Source organism: Protomyctophum parallelum (assembly GCF_964188405.1).
Source record: "Protomyctophum parallelum genome assembly, chromosome: 17".
Taxonomy (NCBI): Eukaryota; Metazoa; Chordata; class Actinopteri; order Myctophiformes; family Myctophidae; genus Protomyctophum; species Protomyctophum parallelum.
The window spans coordinates 10,739,285-10,759,944 of NC_139719.1; the positions used below are offsets into that span (position 1 = coordinate 10,739,285).

At 41.4% G+C, this 20,660-nt stretch overlaps 2 protein-coding genes across 2 annotated transcripts in view; one reads left to right on the plus strand and one right to left on the minus strand.

The window, feature by feature from the left end:
* LOC310874333 (limbic system-associated membrane protein-like) overlaps positions 1–20,660 on the minus strand; it is a 94,954-nt gene that overhangs the window by 40,712 nt on the left and 33,582 nt on the right. The window lies entirely within an intron of this gene.
* LOC310875019 (myosin heavy chain, fast skeletal muscle-like) lies at positions 1,779–20,159 on the plus strand. The gene is made up of 42 exons (XM_083788035.1): positions 1,779–1,805; positions 2,734–2,770; positions 2,896–3,114; positions 3,209–3,352; positions 3,599–3,755; positions 3,842–3,869; positions 3,969–4,080; positions 4,200–4,292; positions 4,381–4,444; positions 4,589–4,687; positions 4,777–4,880; positions 5,818–5,956; positions 6,058–6,176; positions 7,078–7,227; positions 7,348–7,518; positions 7,674–7,861; positions 7,944–8,059; positions 8,830–8,897; positions 9,201–9,288; positions 10,128–10,245; positions 10,332–10,455; positions 10,564–10,700; positions 11,124–11,379; positions 11,663–11,905; positions 12,128–12,304; positions 12,489–12,634; positions 12,741–12,831; positions 12,918–13,307; positions 14,023–14,149; positions 14,279–14,397; positions 14,490–14,686; positions 14,877–15,060; positions 15,222–15,387; positions 16,012–16,136; positions 16,387–16,695; positions 16,794–16,997; positions 17,084–17,209; positions 18,017–18,187; positions 18,313–18,417; positions 18,789–18,884; positions 19,819–19,947; positions 20,044–20,159. Exons 3-42 carry the CDS (start codon positions 2,908–2,910, stop codon positions 20,059–20,061), a joined length of 5,805 nt encoding a protein of 1,934 aa, XP_083644161.1. The 5' UTR covers positions 1,779–1,805; positions 2,734–2,770; positions 2,896–2,907; the 3' UTR covers positions 20,062–20,159.

Below are 20,660 nucleotides of genomic sequence, written 5' to 3' on the forward strand. Positions count from 1 at the left end.
GGTAGTAGCCGGTGCTGTAAAACAAGCGTCCCATCAGCGCCCATCAAACCGAGTCTCTGCGCTTAAGGGCGTCCCATAAATGTATACTTTGCAATGTCAAGTCATGAGGGGTGTGGGGGGGGGGGGGGGGAGGTACTTTTCATACACTAAACCCGGACAATTATATATTTTTTATTTTCATAATGTTGCTGATGTCTGAGGTGGGCGGGTCTTTCAGTACCTTCATGATGCTCAGTGACGTCATAGAAGGTAGGTTTGTTTCCCTACCCATATCCCTGTTTTTTGGTGTGTGTTTGGGTGTATTTCATCTGTGTTAGTGATAGTATCCCATACACCCACAATTAGTTTGACCAGATCCAAACTGTTCATTTGAGGGGACAGAAGTATTGCTTGTGTGGGACAAGTGGGACGGGGGACGACGGGATGGGATTAGCAATGTATTACCTAAATTGCTATAAAATGCCTTGATGTCATATTCAACCACACCTAATAATTGCATATCATTTTGTTATTAAGCCCCTCTAGCATCTCACATTTCATTTTAAAATACAAAACGTCGGTCTTGTATGGCTGACTTGTTGCTGTAGCCTAGGGGATATTCCTTGTGTTATTTTAACAGGCATACAAACACATCAACGAGACTGCTTTACAACATAAGGTCAACTAAGGTCAACTATTAGGGGACTAACTAGTATGGCATTTGAACACTGACGCCTGCCAGTCACAATGTGGGACAGGGTCTCACATTGAGAGTTCCCAGCTCCAATATTGTTTTTAGGAATATTGTTTTTAAATAATACACACATTTTTCACAGATTATTTTTGTTTTGTTTTTTGTGAAAAGTCATATATTAGTTGCTGTACTGTATTTTGATGAGAAATATTTGTATGAAATATATTACATATACCGTACCTGGGTTTAGGGATGGTTTGACAATGCCGATTTTTTTTTTAATGTTTTTTTTGTGGCTTTCGCCTTTATTTTATATTTAGGGATAGACCGTAGACAGTAGGCTGACAGGAAATGGGGAGAGAGATGGGGGGCTGACATGCAGTAAAGGCCGTTTATTGGTTCCCATATTCCACAAGAGTCAAACACACTGCCAGTCTGGACTGCTGAACCATGGCCCAGGCCAAGGTCAAGGACATTTTGAATTCCAGACCGTAGACAGTATATTTCTATATATACACAGTATTGTTCCTCCAGGTTCAAGGTTGTACTTTAATGTTACGACTTGTGTACAGGTACATAAGATTAAAACTAATGTTTGTTTTGGCTTCCTTACAGACAATGCAGCAGCATACTGTAGATAGCATAACATTCAAATACTTTATACTTTTACTTAAGTAAAATATGTGAATACTTTGTTTTTCTTTTTATAAAATGACATAAGTGACTCAAAATGACATAAAGTGCAATATTTGAGTCATTTAATTCCTCACTGAATTTTTTAATAATTTATCTGGCAAGACATGGCATGATGACTCTACCCCAGCACCCTTCCATTTATGCTATTTTTATACCATATAGCCACTGGGCACGGTGTGCGGACAGTTGGACACAATGGTATGGACATGATACTTGATAGCGCTTCTTCGACATAAACCACATATCGAAGAAGCACTGCTCAAGTTTCAAGGAACTTATTGGGCTATAAGAATGCTATTGCAATGTCAAGGATAGGACCTTTAAAGGCCATTCCCACTTTAACATCATGCATCACATGCCATAAACAACACATATAAGCATGATGAGACAGTTGACTCAGAACCCACTGCAGAGGTGTTCAGAGTTCCATTTGGTGGTGAGTGAGACTTCAGACTTCATCTGTCCTTCACAGTCATATCAATGTTTTAGAGATAGCTATTTATAGTCATATAAATGTTTCAGAGATTGTTCATTAGTCATGTAAATGTTTAGAGATGTTAGCCATTCATAGTCGTATAAATAAATCTATTAGACAACGTTAGCTATGCATTGTTAACACGACTCTGTGAAGTGCCACATAGCTATGGACATGAGCCACGGTTGCACACCAAACACAGAACAATGAGTGGACAGGCAGCATAATTGATGTTATATCGTTACACAGATTGAAATGATTGATTGTGTATTATTTAATGATATGGGTTGGGCCCTGATTGGAATTAGCTTCATTTGTATTTAGACATTTCAATTATGTTATGATTATTTAAATATGATTTGCATTGCATGTACTCTTATTAGAGTTGGCTGTAAAACATGGCTGTAATGACAAACAATAACTTATTAGGAAATTAGTAATAAGCAAATAAACAAACAAAATAATGAAAATAAATGAACGCTTAGTTTAATTGTATTGCATGTAATAATATTGGAATGGATCACTCTTATCAGATGTGAAACTATTGCATGTAATAATATTGGAATGGATCACTCTTATCAGATGTGAAACTATTGCATGTAATAATATTGGAATGGATCACTCTTATCAGATGTGAAACTAATGGAACATTTAGAAATGTCTCTCTTATGAAGTGGTTTGTAGCAAGAATGAACATTTAGTACAGGTAATCTATGGAAAAAGGGGGTCAACCTCAAACAAATTGCAACAAAAAGTCCCAGTGGTGGAACATATTGAAAAAAATAATTAATTAGGATTCACGTGTAATTTAATACACAATTATAAATTGTATTAAATCATTCCACTCATGTCAATATCCTCAAAATGATGTGTTTTTCTCATGCTTCAGGGTTCCACACAAATTCCACTGCTACCGATAGAGAAAAGTGAGTGTTCATAATAATTTCTATTTAACCTACACAAAGCTATAAACATAAGAATATCTCCACAATTATCCGCTCGGATATCTAGTCAGCAAAGACATCAACACCACCTATTTGTCCGTCTACAGAAAGCCGCCGCCATGAGTACGGACGCAGAGATGGAGCAGTACGGCAAAGCCGCCATTTACCTCCGTAAGCCAGAGAGGGAGCGGATGGAGGCTCAAAGTGCGCCCTTTGATGCCAAATCTGCAGCATATGTGGCTGATGCTAAGGAGCTGTATCTCAAGTGTACAATCCTAAAAAAGGACGGTAACAAGGTGACCGTGAAGGTTCTCGACACAAAGGAGGTACGTGGGCAGAGGTGGATGTAAAAAATAAATGGGTGACACAGTACAACTGCAATTGCAAGACATTCTACTAAAGTTGTGATTTATTTTTTAGGACAGAACTGTAAAGGAGGAGGATGTCACCCCTATGAACCCTCCCAAGTATGACAAGATCGAGGACATGGCCATGATGACCCACCTCACAGAAGCCACTGTCCTGTATAACCTCAAAGAGCGTTATGCAGCGTGGATGATCTATGTAAGGTTTTCTACATGCTGAGAACAGTACAGTATTGCAGTACAAGTTCTGGCATCAAGTGAATACCATTGAAAAACGAATGCAAACAAACATGTGGTTCTGAAGTTAACTTGATCATTAGTTGATGCCACTTGCAACTCGTGACTGTAATCCCAGCTCGTAGTGACCCTTTGTCCCGTGGCACGCGTCGCTCAGTGCTACAGTATGTTGTTGTATGATGTTAATGTTCTCTCTTCTCCCCATCAGACCTACTCTGGCTTGTTTTGTGCCACTGTGAACCCCTACAAGTGGCTCCCAGTGTACGACCAGGAGGTTGTAAATGCCTACAGAGGCAAGAAGCGTATTGAGGCTCCACCCCACATCTTCTCTGTCTCTGACAACGCCTATCAGTTCATGCTAATGGGTACGTACTACTAGACAGGACAATGTCAAAAATATAAAAAATATTGTGCTGTATCCATGACTAAACGTTTGCTTTACATTTTACAGATAAAGAGAACCAGTCTGTCCTGATCACGTAAGGCACTACTAGGCATTCAATATATATATTTTTTTTTTACACAAATTCACTAAATTCACTAAGTGCATTTCTCTGAATGTCTGCATTTATAACCAGTGGAGAATCCGGTGCAGGGAAGACTGTGAACACCAAGCGTGTCATCCAGTACTTTGCAACAGCAGCAAGTTCTAGTGGAGAAAAATCTCTGGCGGATAGCGGTAAAATCAAGGTATAATGTTTTTAACTTTAAACAAATACATGTTTTTGAACATAAAGCATCGATACGCAATATCAATTGAAAATAATTCTGACGATTCTTTTTATTGTGTGACATCTAAAACATTCTAGGGGTCACTGGAGGATCAGATTATTGCAGCCAATCCCTTGCTGGAGGCCTATGGTAATGCCAAGACTGTGAGGAATGACAACTCCTCTCGCTTTGTAAGTGTAAATAATGACATTTTATGAGAAAACCTGCAATAATTCCACGGTGTAGAGATGATGTAACAAATTGTGCTATATCAAACAGGGTAAATTCATCAGAATCCATTTTGGCACAACGGGTAAACTGGCCAGTGCTGATATTGAGACATGTAAGTATATTCACAGTTGATAAATCAAATAATGATGCGTTAATTTGAGCATTACATTTTCAGTTATGTACTGCAGCCTACAACACATAGATTATTATTATTAGTAGTAGTATAGTATTATCATTATATGTACACCCCATATAGATCTGCTGGAGAAGTCCAGAGTGACCTACCAGCTTTGTGCAGAGAGAGGTTACCACATCTTTTTCCAGATGATGACCAACCACAAACCTGAGATTATTGGTAAGTGGAATTACCGATGATTCAGTGAGAACAAAAAATACATGAATGATTAAAAACACATGGTCACCTTTGTTTTAATCGCTTTTCAGAAATGTGCCTGATCACCTCCAACCCCTACGACTTCCCACTGATCAGCATGGGTGTGATCGCTGTGGCCAGCATTGACGACAAGGCGGAGCTGGACGCAACTGACGTCAGTGGACATTAGAGTGTTTTTACAGCACATTTTAGCTTTAGTTATAGTCTTTTGACTAAATTGACACATTTTAGTCATCTGAAATGTTTTAGTGTTACCGGTAGTCTAGTTTTAGTCGTCCAAATATCATACGATAGTCGACTAAATCTACAGTTGACATTTTGTCGACTAAAGTGTATTTTGGCAGGCCTTGATGGGGTGGGTCATTGGCTGATTTTACACTTGGATGAATGCTGAAAATAGCCAATTTACAACGTGTCGCAGTGCAATGTGTTGTGAGCTTGTAGATCTACAATTTTCAGAGCACAACACCCGATCGCAACCAAACATAAAATCATTTGTCTTTTAGTTCTACTGGATCTCTTCTCCACTCGTCCCTCCCTAACATTTTAGTCTACTTTTTATTTCTCGATGAAATTGTCTTCGTTTTAGTCATCATTAGTCATTAGTCATAGTATACTGCACTGCAGTCAGTTTCTCTGCAAAACGTATTTTCTAAAGCAGTGCTTCTCAAAGTTTTCAGGCCATGACCCCCCCCAAAATAATCCTATTTGAAATGGGGAATAACATGACAATGTTGTGAACATAGCTGATCTACATGTTTTGAAATGTGTTTCCTCTTTCTTGGGTAATATTTGATATATTGACAAATTTCATAGTCTAGGTTGTTGATTACTTTTGATACAGTCATGCTCTTATCTGTTTCAATGACTGACTGACTGACTGACCGAATGAATTAATGGATTAATTAATTAATTAATTCTGTATTAAAACGTCTTAAAAGTCCTTAAATTGTTACTACAAAATGTGCAGATACCGCATGCATATACACTTATACTTTACTGTTGAGTTGTACACACTTCTGAAGGATGTTTGTTAATCTATTAATCTATTAAACACATCTTTTGAACACATCTCTGCTTATTGACACCAGGAAGCCATTGACATCCTGGGCTTCAACAATGACGAGAAACAATGCATCTACAAGTTCACCGGTGCAGTGATGCATCATGGGGTCCTGACGTTCAAACAGAAGCAGAGAGAGGAACAGGCGGAACCTGACGGCACAGAGGGTGAGCTGATCTTGTTAATATTAGTAGTAGTAGTAGTAGTAGTAGTAGTAGGAAATGCTAAATGCCTAAATTGTAACTTGCTAATTGTATGTACATTTCAGTGGCTGACAAGATTTGCTACCTGTTGGGTCTGAACTCAGCGGATATGCTTAAAGCATATTGCTACCCCAGAGTGAAAGTGGGAAACGAGTTTGTCACTAAGGGACAAACTGTGCCACAGGTGAGTAAGTTAGATGATTTCCATGTTCTGATTTCACACACCATATATCCTCAACACAGCATACCATAAGAACTCAAACAACTCCAAAAAGATCCTCCAACATTAATGTCTCAGCCAGGCAGAAGGTGTGGCATAGACTATGTTTTGCACCCTGTCCGTCCGTCCTGTCAGCAGTCTGTTGTCTGTCAGCAGATCATTTCCTGGACCATTGGTCCGCAAAACTGCACGCACCCTGGAGGCCAGAGCAGAACCTCTGCCCCAACCTCGGCCTGTTATAGCGCCATTGATATTACTCCTACACATTGGTACATGGTATCTCGATAGACATTAAACGAAATTGTTATTTCAGATTTTTCATATAAGATTGGCTTCCAAAGTTTGCAGGGGTGCTCCGTTTTCAGCGAAATTAACACAGCGTGCGATTTCCATGTAGTTTTGCACGCACATGCGCACTAAGTAGAGGAAGAAATGCCACTTAAAGTGTTCAAATCAGCCTCATGGTGGTGCTATAACAGGCCGATTAACATATTTACCTATAACTGCACCAATCTGCGTTAAACTTTGTGGGATATATCTTGCGCCACCCCTTAACCCTTATCCCTAAACTATCCCTAAAATACGTTTAGGGATAAGGGATAAGGGTGGCGCAAGATGGAGCCCTACTGTATATGCACACTCCCTAGAGGACATTTCTTTCACATACTGTACCTTATACAGTATAGCACCACTAGGAGGCAGATGTTTGCTAAATCTGTACTCCTACAGATTTTGTCCAAACACAACGCAAATCTGTATATTATCTCTATAGTTATGTGATCAAGATGGATCTGTCTGATTATTCATATTAAATTGTAAATTGTGCAATTCACAACCCTACTAAATCCTGTTCCTATTTCCTCAGGTAATGAACTCAGTCGGTGCCTTGGCCAAGTCCATCTATGAGAAGCTGTTCTTGTGGATGGTCATCAGGATCAACGAGATGCTGGCCACCAAGCAGCAGAGAAACTTCTACATTGGTGTGCTGGACATCGCTGGTTTTGAAATCTTTGATGTAAGTTGACTTGACTTGTTTAAAGTGGCATTGGGCTTGTTCTAAGTGACATCCATGCTCTATATTATTTTTGTCACAAAGACTTTAAAGACTGCAGGCTAATGATATTTCCACTCACAGTTCAACACCCTGGAGCAGCTGTGCATCAACTTCACCAATGAGAAACTGCAACAGTTTTTCAACCACACCATGTTTGTTCTGGAACAAGAAGAGTACATGAAAGAAGGAATTCCCTGGGATCTCGTTGACTTCGGCATGGACCTGGCTGTCTGCATTGAGCTCATTGAGAAGGTATACAATTATTATTGTATACAATTATATTATTATCATGGACCTGGCTGTCTGCATTGAGCTTATTGAGAAGGTATACACTAATGTTGTGCTTTAATTGGACATGATGTTAATAATGTTTTTGTTGGTTTGTCTCTTTTGTCTTCTTTCCAAAGCCCTTGGGCATCTTCTCCATCCTTGAAGAGGAGTGCATGTTCCCAAAGGCTTCAGACAAAACGTTCATTGACAAGTTGCATGGCACGCATCTAGGAAAATGTAAAGCCTATGAGAAGCCAAAGCCCGCCAAAGGCAAGGGTGAGGCCCACTTCTCCCTGCTCCACTACGCTGGAACTGTGGACTACAGGTAAACGGGAACCCTATATATTATATATTACAATATATTATGTATAATGTAGTATAACCCTAACCCATTCTGTGGACTACAGCATCACAGGTTGGCTAGAGAAAAACAAAGATCCGTTGAACGACTCTGTGGTGCAGCTGTACCAGAAGTCTTCAGTTAAACAGCTGCCCGTGTTATATCCCCCTCCTGAGCCTGAAGGTATGTTTATTCATATGAGAATAATAATATAATAATTTGTTCTATCGTCCTCCTGAGCCTGCATGTTTATTAATATAATATAATGTGTTATAGATATCTCCCAATTGAGCCTGACAGTTGTATCAATACTATGAACACTCAGAATCTGACAAGAAGGGGAGGCATTTTCATTCTATATAACTACCAGTAAGACGCCCTGAGGGCGAGAAGTGTGCACATCCACCTGGGTGACGGCAGACTGCTGGGCGAGCACTGGCGCTTTGGCAAGGGGGTCAGATCAACATATGGAATGAATTATGCACTGGCCATATATGGAGCGTGTCTTGAGTGTACAGGGTTTGATGATATCATTAACATATGGAATGTCAGAACAGGTCAGCTCCATTATAGATCTAAGGGTGGCAGTGGGGGCAGTGTCTGTTTTCGCCGGCTTCCGGGCGCGGCTGCACTAATAACTTTGGGGCGGGGCCCGTCTAGAGTTTGAATGGACAGGTATCAGAACAGGTCAGCTCAGGTCAGCTCCATATATGGAGATCAAAGGGTTTGAGGTCAGATGTAGAGTTGCTGGCCGGCTCACGAGGCGCGATGGACTGACAACCATATATGGAGGCGTGACGGATCGACTGAGGGACGGGCGGACTGACTGAAGTTTTGCAGGTTTTCAAAGTAATTCGTGACCTACAGTCACAGTAAAAGGGTGGTGGTGGGGGGGGGGGGGGGGGTGCGGGATGATGATTCTAATTCTTCATGATTCTAACACATATAAACAGATAACACAAAGAAGGGAGGACAGAAGAAGAAGGGTGGTTCCATGCAGACTGTGTCCAGTGCTTTCAGGGTAAGAACATTTATTCAGTATTATCAACATTATTCCTGTACGAATAAAGCATTATTATCAATGTAAGAACTAGGCACGTCTTTTCATGTTCGAATTAAACAATTGCTGTATCACATGTTAGGATCAGCTACTTTGAATGGCTGAGGTTTGGCTGAATGGATCGTAAGTGTATGTTTTAGAAAACAATAAATCTGAAATTTAACTACTGTATCTAAAGAGTTCAAATAATTGTAGTGGAGGGAAAAGCACAATATTGTATCACTTTTTAATATTAGACCAATTGGCTCTTTCATGTCTCAATAGGCAAACTTGGGGGTGCTGATGACCAACTTGAGGAGCACTCATCCTCACTTTGTGCGTTGCCTGATTCCCAACGAGTCGAAGACCCCAGGTAAACACAGAAGATAAACATTTGACGCCTTTTCAATCTAAATACTACTCTCCTAGAGGAAGACCCTTGGGAGGGGTTAGGGGAGGGGATGATATTGTCATGTCACTATATCACTGTTTTTCATTGGCACGTTTGACTGTCAAGGTTTCAGCCTCCAGGAAGGGTTAGAAACCCTATAAATATAAATACAAAGGGAATCATTGCACATAACAGCCACACCAAGGGGTCTAATGAAGTACTGCCACCTCATAAACACATGAAAAACTGGAAAAAATCACGGCACTCCATCTTTAATGGGTTGGAAAGGGAAAGCGGTACACTGGTCTAAGAATGCATTGAGGACTAGGGGCACTCATCCAATGGATGTCTACGCCCAGACTACGCCTGCACCTCATGGTACCATAGCACCACAAAAGGCTTGAAAACAAGGCTTCTATCTAGAACTCATTTAACCCCTCCTCATTTTGCTAGGGTGGGATGGCTCAGGGTAGAGGACAGAGTATAGCAACTTGCAATGGGCCTGGTCTACAAGATACACTATACACCTCAATGACACCCATGTACGGGTCTAACTGCTTCAAAAACGTCAATCAAGTCTACAATCACAACACCATGCAGAGGAAGCTCCACAAATCACGTTCAACCCGGATTTGGCACGAACAAGGGTTTAAATTATTTTGTTCTCCTGCTAAGCCACAAATAAGTATGACTCCCTATACCCTCTTTCAAAAACGCTCTGAAAGAGCACTTACAGGTGGCTGCAATTTGGAACTGGCCCCTGTAAAAATTTAAAGCCTACTGATAATGATATGATAATGATAATAATAATATCTTTACAGGCCTGATGGAGAACTTCCTGGTAATTCACCAGCTGAGGTGTAACGGTGTGCTGGAGGGCATCAGGATTTGTAGAAAGGGCTTCCCCAGCAGAATCCCATACGCTGACTTCAAACAGAGGTATTCATTCCTTTTCCCAGAAGCTTTCCATTCCAAACCTATTTAACGGGAGGCACGCAAAATTACCATGAACTTCTGCAAAACAGGTACAAAGTACTGAACGCCAGCGCATGTCCCGAAGGCGCATTCATGGACAACAAGAAAGCTTCAGAGAAGCTGCTTGGGTCCATTGACGTTCCCGTTGAAGAGTACAAGTTTGGACACACCAAGGTAAACACTGTTAATCTGGTTTTAACATACGTATGGTCTATGGACAGAGGCCAAAGTAGATTTTACAGTTATTAAATTATATTACAGTGTTCGTAACATTGTGTTCAGGTGTTCTTTAAAGCTGGTCTGCTGGGTGTCCTGGAGGAGATGAGAGATGAAAAGCTGTTTGCTCTGGTCGGCCTGACTCAGGCTCTCGCACGAGGGTACCTTATGAGGAAGGAGTTTGTCAAGATGATGGAGAGAAGGTACTATGAAAGCATATCATTTAGTGTGGGTTGGTTCCACTATTGTAACTAAAACTAACTATCGTAATTATTCCGGGGTCATTTCATTTGTCCACATGGGCTGTGAAGTCATGTTGGTCAACCAATGGGAAGACAGAAGGAGGGGGGGAACTGCGACGCCATGTCGGCCAATGCATCATCATCGAGTATAGCTTCTCGAGCCCATGCACATTGTTTCTTCAGGAACAGTATTTTCTAGTTATATTTAGTATCATTTGTAAGTACACATATTGTTCAATACAATTTTGTTAGTGTCAAATCACTATAATAAAAGTGTATACTTTTTATATACCTTTTATTAATTAATTAATTAATTATATTTTATTATATTATATTATATTGTAGCCTATATCATCACTGTCCACGATCATGACTTCTCCACAGAGAGGCCGTTTTCACCATCCAGTTCAACCTCCGCTCGTTCGTCTCTGTGAAACACTGGCCATGGATGAAGGTCTACTACAAGATCAAGCCTCTTCTGCAGAGTGCTGAGACTGAGAAGGAGCTGGCAGCGATGAAGGAGAACTACGAGAAGATGACGACTGACCTGGCTACTGCCCTTGCCAAGAAGAAGGAATTAGAGGAAAAGTTTGTGGCCCTGGTGCAGGAAAAGAATAGCCTTCAGCAGATGGCATCATCTGTAAGTACACTAGACATTTTACAATTCCCATTTTACAATTAGGGGGCATGGTGGCACAGTTATAGCGCTGTCTCCTCACAGCTAAGGTCCTGTGTTCGATTCACACCGGGGATGCTGGGCGCTGGACCCGCGTTCTCTCCTCCACTGTTATTTTTCACACTTGCTCCCTAAGAGTCTATTCCCCACAACAGGCAAATGCTAAAGTTTATCTCTACCAGAAAAAAATAAGGTTTCCTCCCTTGTGGTTATTATTATTTATTATATTTCTTTCATTGAAAACCAGGGAGACGAGGCACTGAATGATGCAGAGGAGAGATGCGAGGGTCTTATTAAAAGTAAGATCCAGTTGGAGGCAAAGCTCAAAGAGACGACTGAGAGACTGGAGGACGAGGAGGAGATGAATGCTGAGCTCACTGCCAAGAAGAGGAAGCTGGAGGACGAATGCTCTGAGCTCAAAAAGGACATCGACGACCTGGAGCTCACCTTGGCCAAAGTGGAGAAGGAGAAACACGCCACTGAAAACAAGGTTCATGATCATACACTCTCTGGGGTTTTGTCAAGTTAGTAGTCACTGCTGTCGGGCAGAAACCTCCTATCTCCCCGTACATGTAAACCTTTTGTGTTTTTCGTAAATTAACGCCCTACTTGATCATAAAACTGTTTACTAGTAACTGTTTCCGCACCCGACAGAGACCAAGTGCAAAAATGGTCTATACCATGACAACACATTATGTTATCCTTCTATCAGGTGAAGAACCTGACTGAGGAGATGGCCTCTCAAGATGAAGGTCTTGCTAAGCTGACCAAGGAGAAGAAGGCACTCCAAGAGGCCCATCAGCAGACCCTGGACGACCTGCAGGCAGAGGAAGACAAAGTCAACACTCTGTCCAAGGCCAAGACCAAGCTGGAGCAGCAAGTTGATGATGTGAGTGTTACAATAAGTGAATCAGATGTTTCACTGATGTACAAATGTTCTATCATTGTGCAGCAGTGTTGATTTCATTGACATTAAAACTATGACAAAAAATGTTCGTCAACTACCTTTTTTTTACAGACGAAAACTAAATGAAAAACTAAACCATAACGACTAATCATTTATCATTGTGCAGCTGGAGGGTTCTTTGGAGCAAGAGAAGAAGCTCCGCATGGACCTGGAGAGAACCAAGAGAAAGCTTGAGGGCGATCTGAAACTGGCCCAGGAGGCCATCATGGATCTGGAGAACGACAAGCAACAGTCTGATGAGAAGATAAAGAAGTAATGTGGACCAACAATATGAATAATTCTATATCAATAATTATAACGATATGAAATGCCAGGGAGGAAAAACTATGGATAAAATATGATGTACTGTATTCCACAGGAAGGACTTTGAAGTAAGCCAGCTTCTGAGTAAGATTGAGGATGAGCAATCTATGGGGACCCAGCTGCAGAAGAAGATAAAGGAGCTCCAGGTATTTATTTTGTTTAATCTTCTTTAAAATTATTGATAATACGCAAGTGTGAATTAGGATTTTAACATGTTCACTAATTTAAAAAGGCTCGTATTGAAGAACTGGAGGAGGAGATCGAGGCAGAGCGTGCTGCTCGTGCTAAGGTTGAGAAGCAGAGAGCTGATCTCTCCAGGGAACTTGAGGAGATCAGTGAGAGGCTGGAGGAGGCCGGAGGAGCCACCGCCGCTCAGATCGAGATGAACAAGAAGCGCGAGGCCGAGTTCCAGAAGCTGCGCCGTGACCTTGAAGAGTCCACCCTGCAGCACGAGGCCACCGCTTCTGCTCTCCGTAAGAAACAGGCCGACAGCGTCGCAGAGCTGGGCGAGCAGATCGACAACCTCCAGCGTGTCAAGCAGAAACTGGAGAAGGAGAAGAGTGAATACAAGATGGAGATTGATGACCTGTCCAGCAACATGGAGGCTGTTGCTAAGGCAAAGGTATGATGGAATGCCTGTGTATAATATAATTCTTAATCTTGAGAAAACAGTTAAAAAAAATTATTTAATTTTGCCTTTATTATGTTCAGAAAGGTCAATTGAGGGCAAGCTCTCTTTTCCAATGACGCCCTGATTACAGTAAACAGCATAACATTAAACAAAATAAATTACAAAATAACAGACATTCAGGTTCCACATTTCAAAGAATGCAAGTGCAGACAGATTTCACAAGTATGAGTATTTCTCAAAAACGGTTTAAGTAATCGAGTGAAATGAAATTATCCGATTTTAAACTGGAGTGTAGACAGTTTAGAACTTTAGAGGCATAAGGCATAGTAGTGAAAGGTCTTACCCAGCTCATATTTAACAATGGGAGTGTTTAAAACCAAGTAATCTTGCGAACTGAAAAATGCAAGTTACTCTAAATGTTAATAAGATGACAATGAATCTGTCCCCACATTAACAGAAAACAGAAAAGTCATTACAGAGCCATGAGGGACTCTGCTCAACCAGGTTTAAGTGGTTGGCTATTAAGTAAGACTACATAAAAACAGTGCTGTTCTCTCTTCATAGCTAATGATGCCCAACCCAGTGATCAGTAAGGAAACCATCTCCAATTCTAAAGAGGAGGGCTGAATGATAGACTGCATCAAAGCAATGCAGTCAATCAGAACAAAATGAGGATTGAATAATTATGTCCAATGTTCCTTTACAGGGAAATCTTGAGAAGATGTGCCGCACCCTTGAGGATCAACTTGGTGAAATCAAGGCCAAGAGTGATGAGAACATTCGCCAGATCAATGATGTTGGAGCTCAGAGAGCAAGACTGTTGACAGAGAATGGTAAATGTTCATCTTAAAGTCTACTTTGTCCACATGGTTTGTCGATGGTACTTGACCATAATTAGAGACAGCACTTGTTCAATGGTTATCCTGAGACTTTGATGATTTGTTTTAAATGTTTCAAACTAGGTGAGTTTGGTCGTCAACTTGAGGAGAAAGAAGCTCTCGTCTCTCAACTCACCAGAGGCAAGCAGGCCTTCACCCAGCAGATTGAGGAGTTGAAGAGAGTCGTTGAAGAGGAGGTTAAGGTGAGGAATAGATCGTCCCCCTCACATTTGTTAGGCCTATGTTTTAAATATTTTTTGTATCCAGCATTATTTTGGTATTTTCCTTTTCACAGGCAAAGAACGCCCTAGCCCACGCTGTGCAGTCAGCTCGCCATGACTGTGACCTTCTGAGGGAACAGTTTGAAGAAGAGCAAGAGGCGAAGGCGGAGCTGCAGCGTGGAATGTCCAAGGCCAACGCTGAGGTGTGTCAGTGGAGGAGCAAGTATGAGACGGATGCTGTCCAACGCACTGAGGAACTGGAGGAAGCTAAGTAAGTGATGATCAGTGTTTTAAACCACTAATTAAACCAATGATTTTGATGCTACATTAACAACTTCTCCTGGGGACCCCCTGGATCTCCCCCGAGGACCCCACTTTGAGAACCAATGTTTCACACTGACAGGTACCACTCACAAAATATTGCTCACAATAATTTGATTCCATTCAACACTGATCAACAGGAAGAAGCTCGCCCAACGTCTTCAGGAAGCTGAGGAGCAAATCGAGGCTGTGAATTCCAAAGCTGCCTCTCTGGAGAAAACCAAGCAGAGACTCCAGGGTGAAGTAGAAGACCTCATGGTCGATGTGGAGAGGGCCAATGGCTTGGCTGCCAACCTTGACAAGAAACAGAGGAACTTCGATAAGGTGCTTTGACATTCATTCGTTTAATTCTCGCCTCCTTGACACAATTCATTACTGCTGCTGTGCAGGTCTTTAAAGTGGGGTAAATGACACATTTCATTACTGCTGCAGTGCAGGTCCTTAAGGTGGGGTAAATGACACATTTCATTATCGCTGCTGTGCAGGTCTTGGCAGAATGGAAGCAGAAGTATGAAGAGGGACAGGCAGAACTGGAAGGAGCTCAGAAAGAGGCTCGTTCTCTCAGCACTGAGTTGTTTAAGATGAAGAACTCCTTCGAGGAGTCTTTGGACCAACTGGAGACCATGAAGCGTGAGAACAAGAACCTGCAACGTGAGTCTTTCCATGAACTACATCAATCTTTTAACAACTTCATTTTTGCTTCAATGTTCTTTTGCGTATTTCTTCGGAGGCAAAACCTGGTGTTGTTATTAATGATCAAAAGGTCATCATTTTGCTTTTAAAATTATTTGAACGTTCAAGAATAAATGTGAATTATAAGGCTACGCCAACTTAATTCAAATGCAAATACAAAACACGCATTTTCAGTGGTGGAAAAAGTACTCGCATGTTTTACTTAAGTAAAAGTGTCAATACTGCATTCTGTTACAAGTAAAAGTCAAGTTTTCAAAGTTTCAGTTTCGTACAAAACTTTTGAAATCTACCAGCTCACAATGCGTCACATCGTGAGCTTGTAGATCGTCTATTTTCAAACGGCCGAATTGTATATAGGGCTGAAGTGGTTTATGTAGATTTTTGTTTTGTTTTTGTTTTTTAATAATAAACCAAATCTAGTAAGAAAGGTTTTCGAATTCATGTAGTGTATATTTCGATCCAAGATGTAGCGGAGTAGAAGTAAAAGTATTGGAAATTGGAAATACTCAAGTAAAGTACAAATACCTCAATTGTACTTAATACATGTACTTTCCACCACTGATTGTTTTCAACCAACTGCAGAGGAGATCTCAGACCTGACTGAACAGATCGGTGAGACTGGAAAGAACATCCATGAGCTGGAGAAGTCCAAGAAGCAGGTGGAGACAGAGAAGTCAGAGATCCAGACAGCCCTGGAGGAGGCAGAGGTAAAGCTTTTAGCTTCTAGATGAACAATGCAATTGTCTAGCAGTGGTTTTCAACCCTTTTCATATCAATATCCATTATTTATTCGCCATTTAAGCCACAGACCACCATTTCATGAAATGTTGCCTCTCAGACCCAAGACAAAAACAAGAGGAAGGAAAGAAATAAACTGAAAAAAATAAAACCCTCAGTTTGGATGAAGCACTATATAAACGCACCATTTGTGATTTACCAATGCACAATTTATTTCAGGGTACTCTGGAGCACGAGGAGTCCAAGATTCTTCGTGTGCAGCTGGAGCTCAACCAGATCAAGGGTGAGGTGGACAGGAAACTGGCAGAGAAGGACGAAGAGATGGAGCAGCTCAAGAGGAACAGCCAAAGGGTCATTGAGACCATGCAGAGCACTCTAGACTCCGAGGTCAGGAGCAGAAACGATGCCCTGAGGGTCAAGAAGAAGATGGAGGGAGACCTGAACGAGATGGAGGTTCAGCTGAGCCACGCCAACCGCCAGGCTGCTGAGGCCCAGAAGCAGCTGAGGAACGTCCAGGGACAGCTTAAGGTGCAAATTTAGTCAGACACATTCAAACAGTGGAGCTGCTCTGAAAAAAGTCACATTCTGATGTTTCTCTTCACCACTTCAAATGTTCAAAATTGTAGGATTCCCAGCTGCACCTTGATGATGCTGTCAGAGCTCAAGAAGAGATGAAGGAACAAGCTGCCATGGTGGAGCGTAGGAACGGCCTCATGGTCGCTGAGATCGAGGAGCTGAGAGTGGCTCTGGAACAGACGGAGAGAGGCCGCAAAGTGGCCGAGCAAGAACTGGTGGACGTCAGTGAGCGGGCTGGACTGTTGCACTCTCAGGTATGTTAAGTCAATAAATACAAATACATTCAAAATAAAATTTACATCATGCTTACTTACATTGTTCAACTGAATGTTTATTTTAGAACACAAGCCTTTTGAACACCAAGAAGAAGCTTGAGGCTGACCTGGTCCAGGTCCAAGGTGAAGTGGACGACAGTGTTCAAGAAGCAAGGAATGCTGAGGAGAAAGCCAAGAAGGCCATCACTGATGTGAGTTAGGATGCCCTACCCTTATCTGTATTAGATATCCTCATGCCATGCTTCATACTAACATACTTATCTATTAGATCACTGGTTCCCAAACGCTGGGTCGGGAGTGGGACCCATTTGTGGGCAAAAATAGGCCTACCCCAAAAAGCTAAACATTTCATGAATTCAATGGTTTTTGTTCAGTAATTTCAAGAAGAAATAAAAGACAAATCCAATAAATTCCATGAATTAGAAAACAAAATTTGTTTTCTAATTCATGGAATTTATTACATTAAACATTTAATGTTTAAGAAGTAGTTAAAATAGCCGATCTACAAGATCACAAAATGGCGCATTGTGAGCTTGTAGTTGGGCTATTTTCACTAGTTTGGGTCCCGGGCAAACATCTTATTTCTTTTTTTTTTTTTTCTTACATTTTTATCCCACGATTTTGTAACCCAGTTTTCTTTTCACCCAGTGCCAATTATCTAATGTAATCCTGGGCGCTACACTTCCTCTGCCAACCTGGGGGGGCAGCGGACTGACCTCATGCTTCCTCCTATGCATGAGGAGTCCAAGCTGCTTCTTTTCACCTGACAGAGGGGAATTTCCCCGGCCGGACGTAGCGCGTGGAAGGGACACGTTATTCCGACCAGTTCCTTTCAAACATCTTATTTCTATTTTGGGTCATGGGGTAAAAAGTCTGGGAACATCTGTATTAGATATCCTCATATGATACGTCATATTAGCATACTTATCTATTAGATATCCACATGTCATGCTTCATATTAACATAATTATCAATACAATGCAACGATGACTTTCAAGGCTGCTATGATGGCCGAGGAGCTGAAGAAGGAGCAGGACACCAGCTCGCACCTGGAGAGGATGAAGAAGAACCTGGAGGTCACAGTGAAGGACCTGCAGCACCGTCTAGATGAGGCTGAGAACCTGGCCATGAAGGGAGGCAAGAAGCAGCTCCAGAAACTGGAGTCTAGGGTAAGATGTAGTTTACTGCAACACAGGTTACAGTCATGAAATAAGAAGAAATAAACGTACAGGTTATAGTCCTAGACGATGAAATAAGAAGAAATAACCTCATAATGTATAATTCAACTGTGAAGGTGCGTGAGCTGGAGGGAGAGATTGAATCTGTACAGAAAGGCGGTGCAGATGCTGTTAAAGGTGTCCGCAAGTACGAGAGGAGAGTGAAGGAGCTGACATACCAGGTATACTATATGCAATGTTCACTTAAATAACCATCATGCCTCTGACAACATGAATAGATTGCATGAACATAAAACTAATGCTTTTTTGGGATCAAGATTTTATTTTATATTTTGTTAAAAATATAAAATAAAATGATTGACGTTTCTCCAATGCTGTGGATAACCCCATTGGTTCGAGCTATAGAGAGTTCCAAAGATCATGTCCATTAGTGAGAGGATCCATTGTGAGACTTCAAGTTTGTGGGCAGGTTTCCATCTTAGGAACAGCAGTTTCTTTGCAGCTGTCAGCCCTAAGACCAAAAGTCTTCTTTGTGGCATTGTCAACACGAACATACTGTACAACTAATGCTATGAATTCACTCTGACTTCAGACTGAAGAGGACAAGAAGAATGTTGCCAGGCTTCAGGATCTGGTAGACAAGCTGCAGCTGAAGGTGAAGGGATACAAGAGACAGGCAGAGGAAGCGGTAAGCTTAAATACATAATACAATATAGCGGTAAATACATGGTGAGGAATAGTGTTGTAGTCGAGTCTACCTAAAGCGAGTCCAAGTCAAGACCAAGTCCAAGGGTTGGGGGCGAGTCAGAGTCGAGATCGAGATTGAGATTATTTGACAGAAAGCACTGCGAGAGCAGGCAGACGCTACACTCCGTTAGCTGTCTATGAGCACCAGACAGCTCTATTATAATGTTAATGTGAGTGGGCTCCTCATAATATGGGTGTAATACGTCTATTTAATTGGATTGTAGTGACTCGAGTGGACTTGTTGGGGGAAGCGTCCCAAGTCCCTTGGTCCGAGAGCGAATCAAGACCCAGTCAAATTACTGTATATGCGATATGGGAAGCTGTTACTGTAAGACAGTGTTGAAAAGAAGGGCAAGCTGTTCCACAACAATGCACACATTGTTGTGTGCAGACGCAGGCAGTGTGTTTCAGGCAAAATGGTAAACATGTCTAAAGTAGACTACAGAATGAAAATGGAATGATTCTGTATTGCTTAAAATTTTCATGATTCCACTGCCAATCTCTCAGTCAAAATCATGGGGGGGGGGGAAAAGAAAAACTATTTGCCTAATGGTCGACTACCAGTCGACTAGACAACATTTGGCCAATCATAGTCGACAATACAAATCCTTAGTCGGGGACAGCCCTAATATCTATACAGTTACGATATCATAGAAAGGTTAACCATCTCTATCATATTGCAGGAGGAAGCAGCCAGCACTCACCTCACCAAGTGTAGAATGGTTAACCATCTCTATCATATTGCAGGAGGAAGCAGCCAACACTCACCTGACCAAGTGTAGAATGGTTAACCATCTCTATCATATTGCAGGAGGAAGCAGCCAGCACTCACCTCACCAAGTGTAGAATGTTTAACCATCTCTATCATATTGCAGGAGGAAGCAGCCAACACTCACCTGACCAAGTGCAGGAAGGTTCAGCATGAGCTGGAGGAGGCAGAGGAGCGTGCTGACATCGCTGAATCCCAGGTCAACAAGATGAGAGCTAAAGGTCGCGACGCCAAGGTAATACATGTTCAATATGAAGGTTCATTATGTTGACTACCGGTATCTTTAACTATGATTTAACTCAAGATATGTTCCTATTTTTTTTTTTTACAGGGAAAAGATGCTGAATAAGTTCTCCAATTCAAGTCACCGTACAAAGTCATAAAATATGACCCATTGTATTCAATAAAGGTGATAACAACATAATTGAGTTGTTTCTTGTATTCATGGCCTCGTCAAACACTTTGTATTGTGAGGTTTCTGTTCCCAACTCACGTGTCCACTGTATACTATTTTGAAAACCCATCGCAGAGATAAATAAATGAGCAATTCATCTTAGATGATTTCAATGCAAATCACAGATGGTTTTTAAGTGCCAATAAGACTCGTCAGCATGCTCATCAAAATGGTGCTGTTGAGACACATGATTTATTTGCCATTACAGTTAGCTTGGTGGTTATAATAACACATTATTCTGTGGTGTGACAAGCTCACGTACATATTACTAGCCTGGCATGGCCAGATAGTAAGGGCATTTTATCAGGTATTTGACCAATCTGGGAACTAAATCGTTACCAAGACATTTCTTCACCAATGTGTTTCTAAAGGTGTCTAATAACATGTACTAAAAGTTAGAAATTCAACTCCCGGGGGAAATTGAGTTATTAGCATAATATGTGACCATACCCATAACATCCTATATAAAGAAAAAAAAGTCAAAATTTCATCAT

What these genes read in the sequence shown, in the direction of transcription:
- LOC310875019 (XM_083788035.1), top strand. Translation starts at nt 2,908, where the DNA reads ATGAGTACGGACGCAGAGATGGAGCAGTACGGCAAAGCCGCCATTTAC. An exon ending in TTCAGCAGATGGCATCATCT is followed by an intron (nt 11,380 to 11,662) that starts GTAAGTACACTA and finishes ATTGAAAACCAG; the next exon opens with GGAGACGAGGCACTGAATGA. An exon ending in TGGAGCAGCAAGTTGATGAT is followed by an intron (nt 12,305 to 12,488) that starts GTGAGTGTTACA and finishes ATCATTGTGCAG; the next exon opens with CTGGAGGGTTCTTTGGAGCA.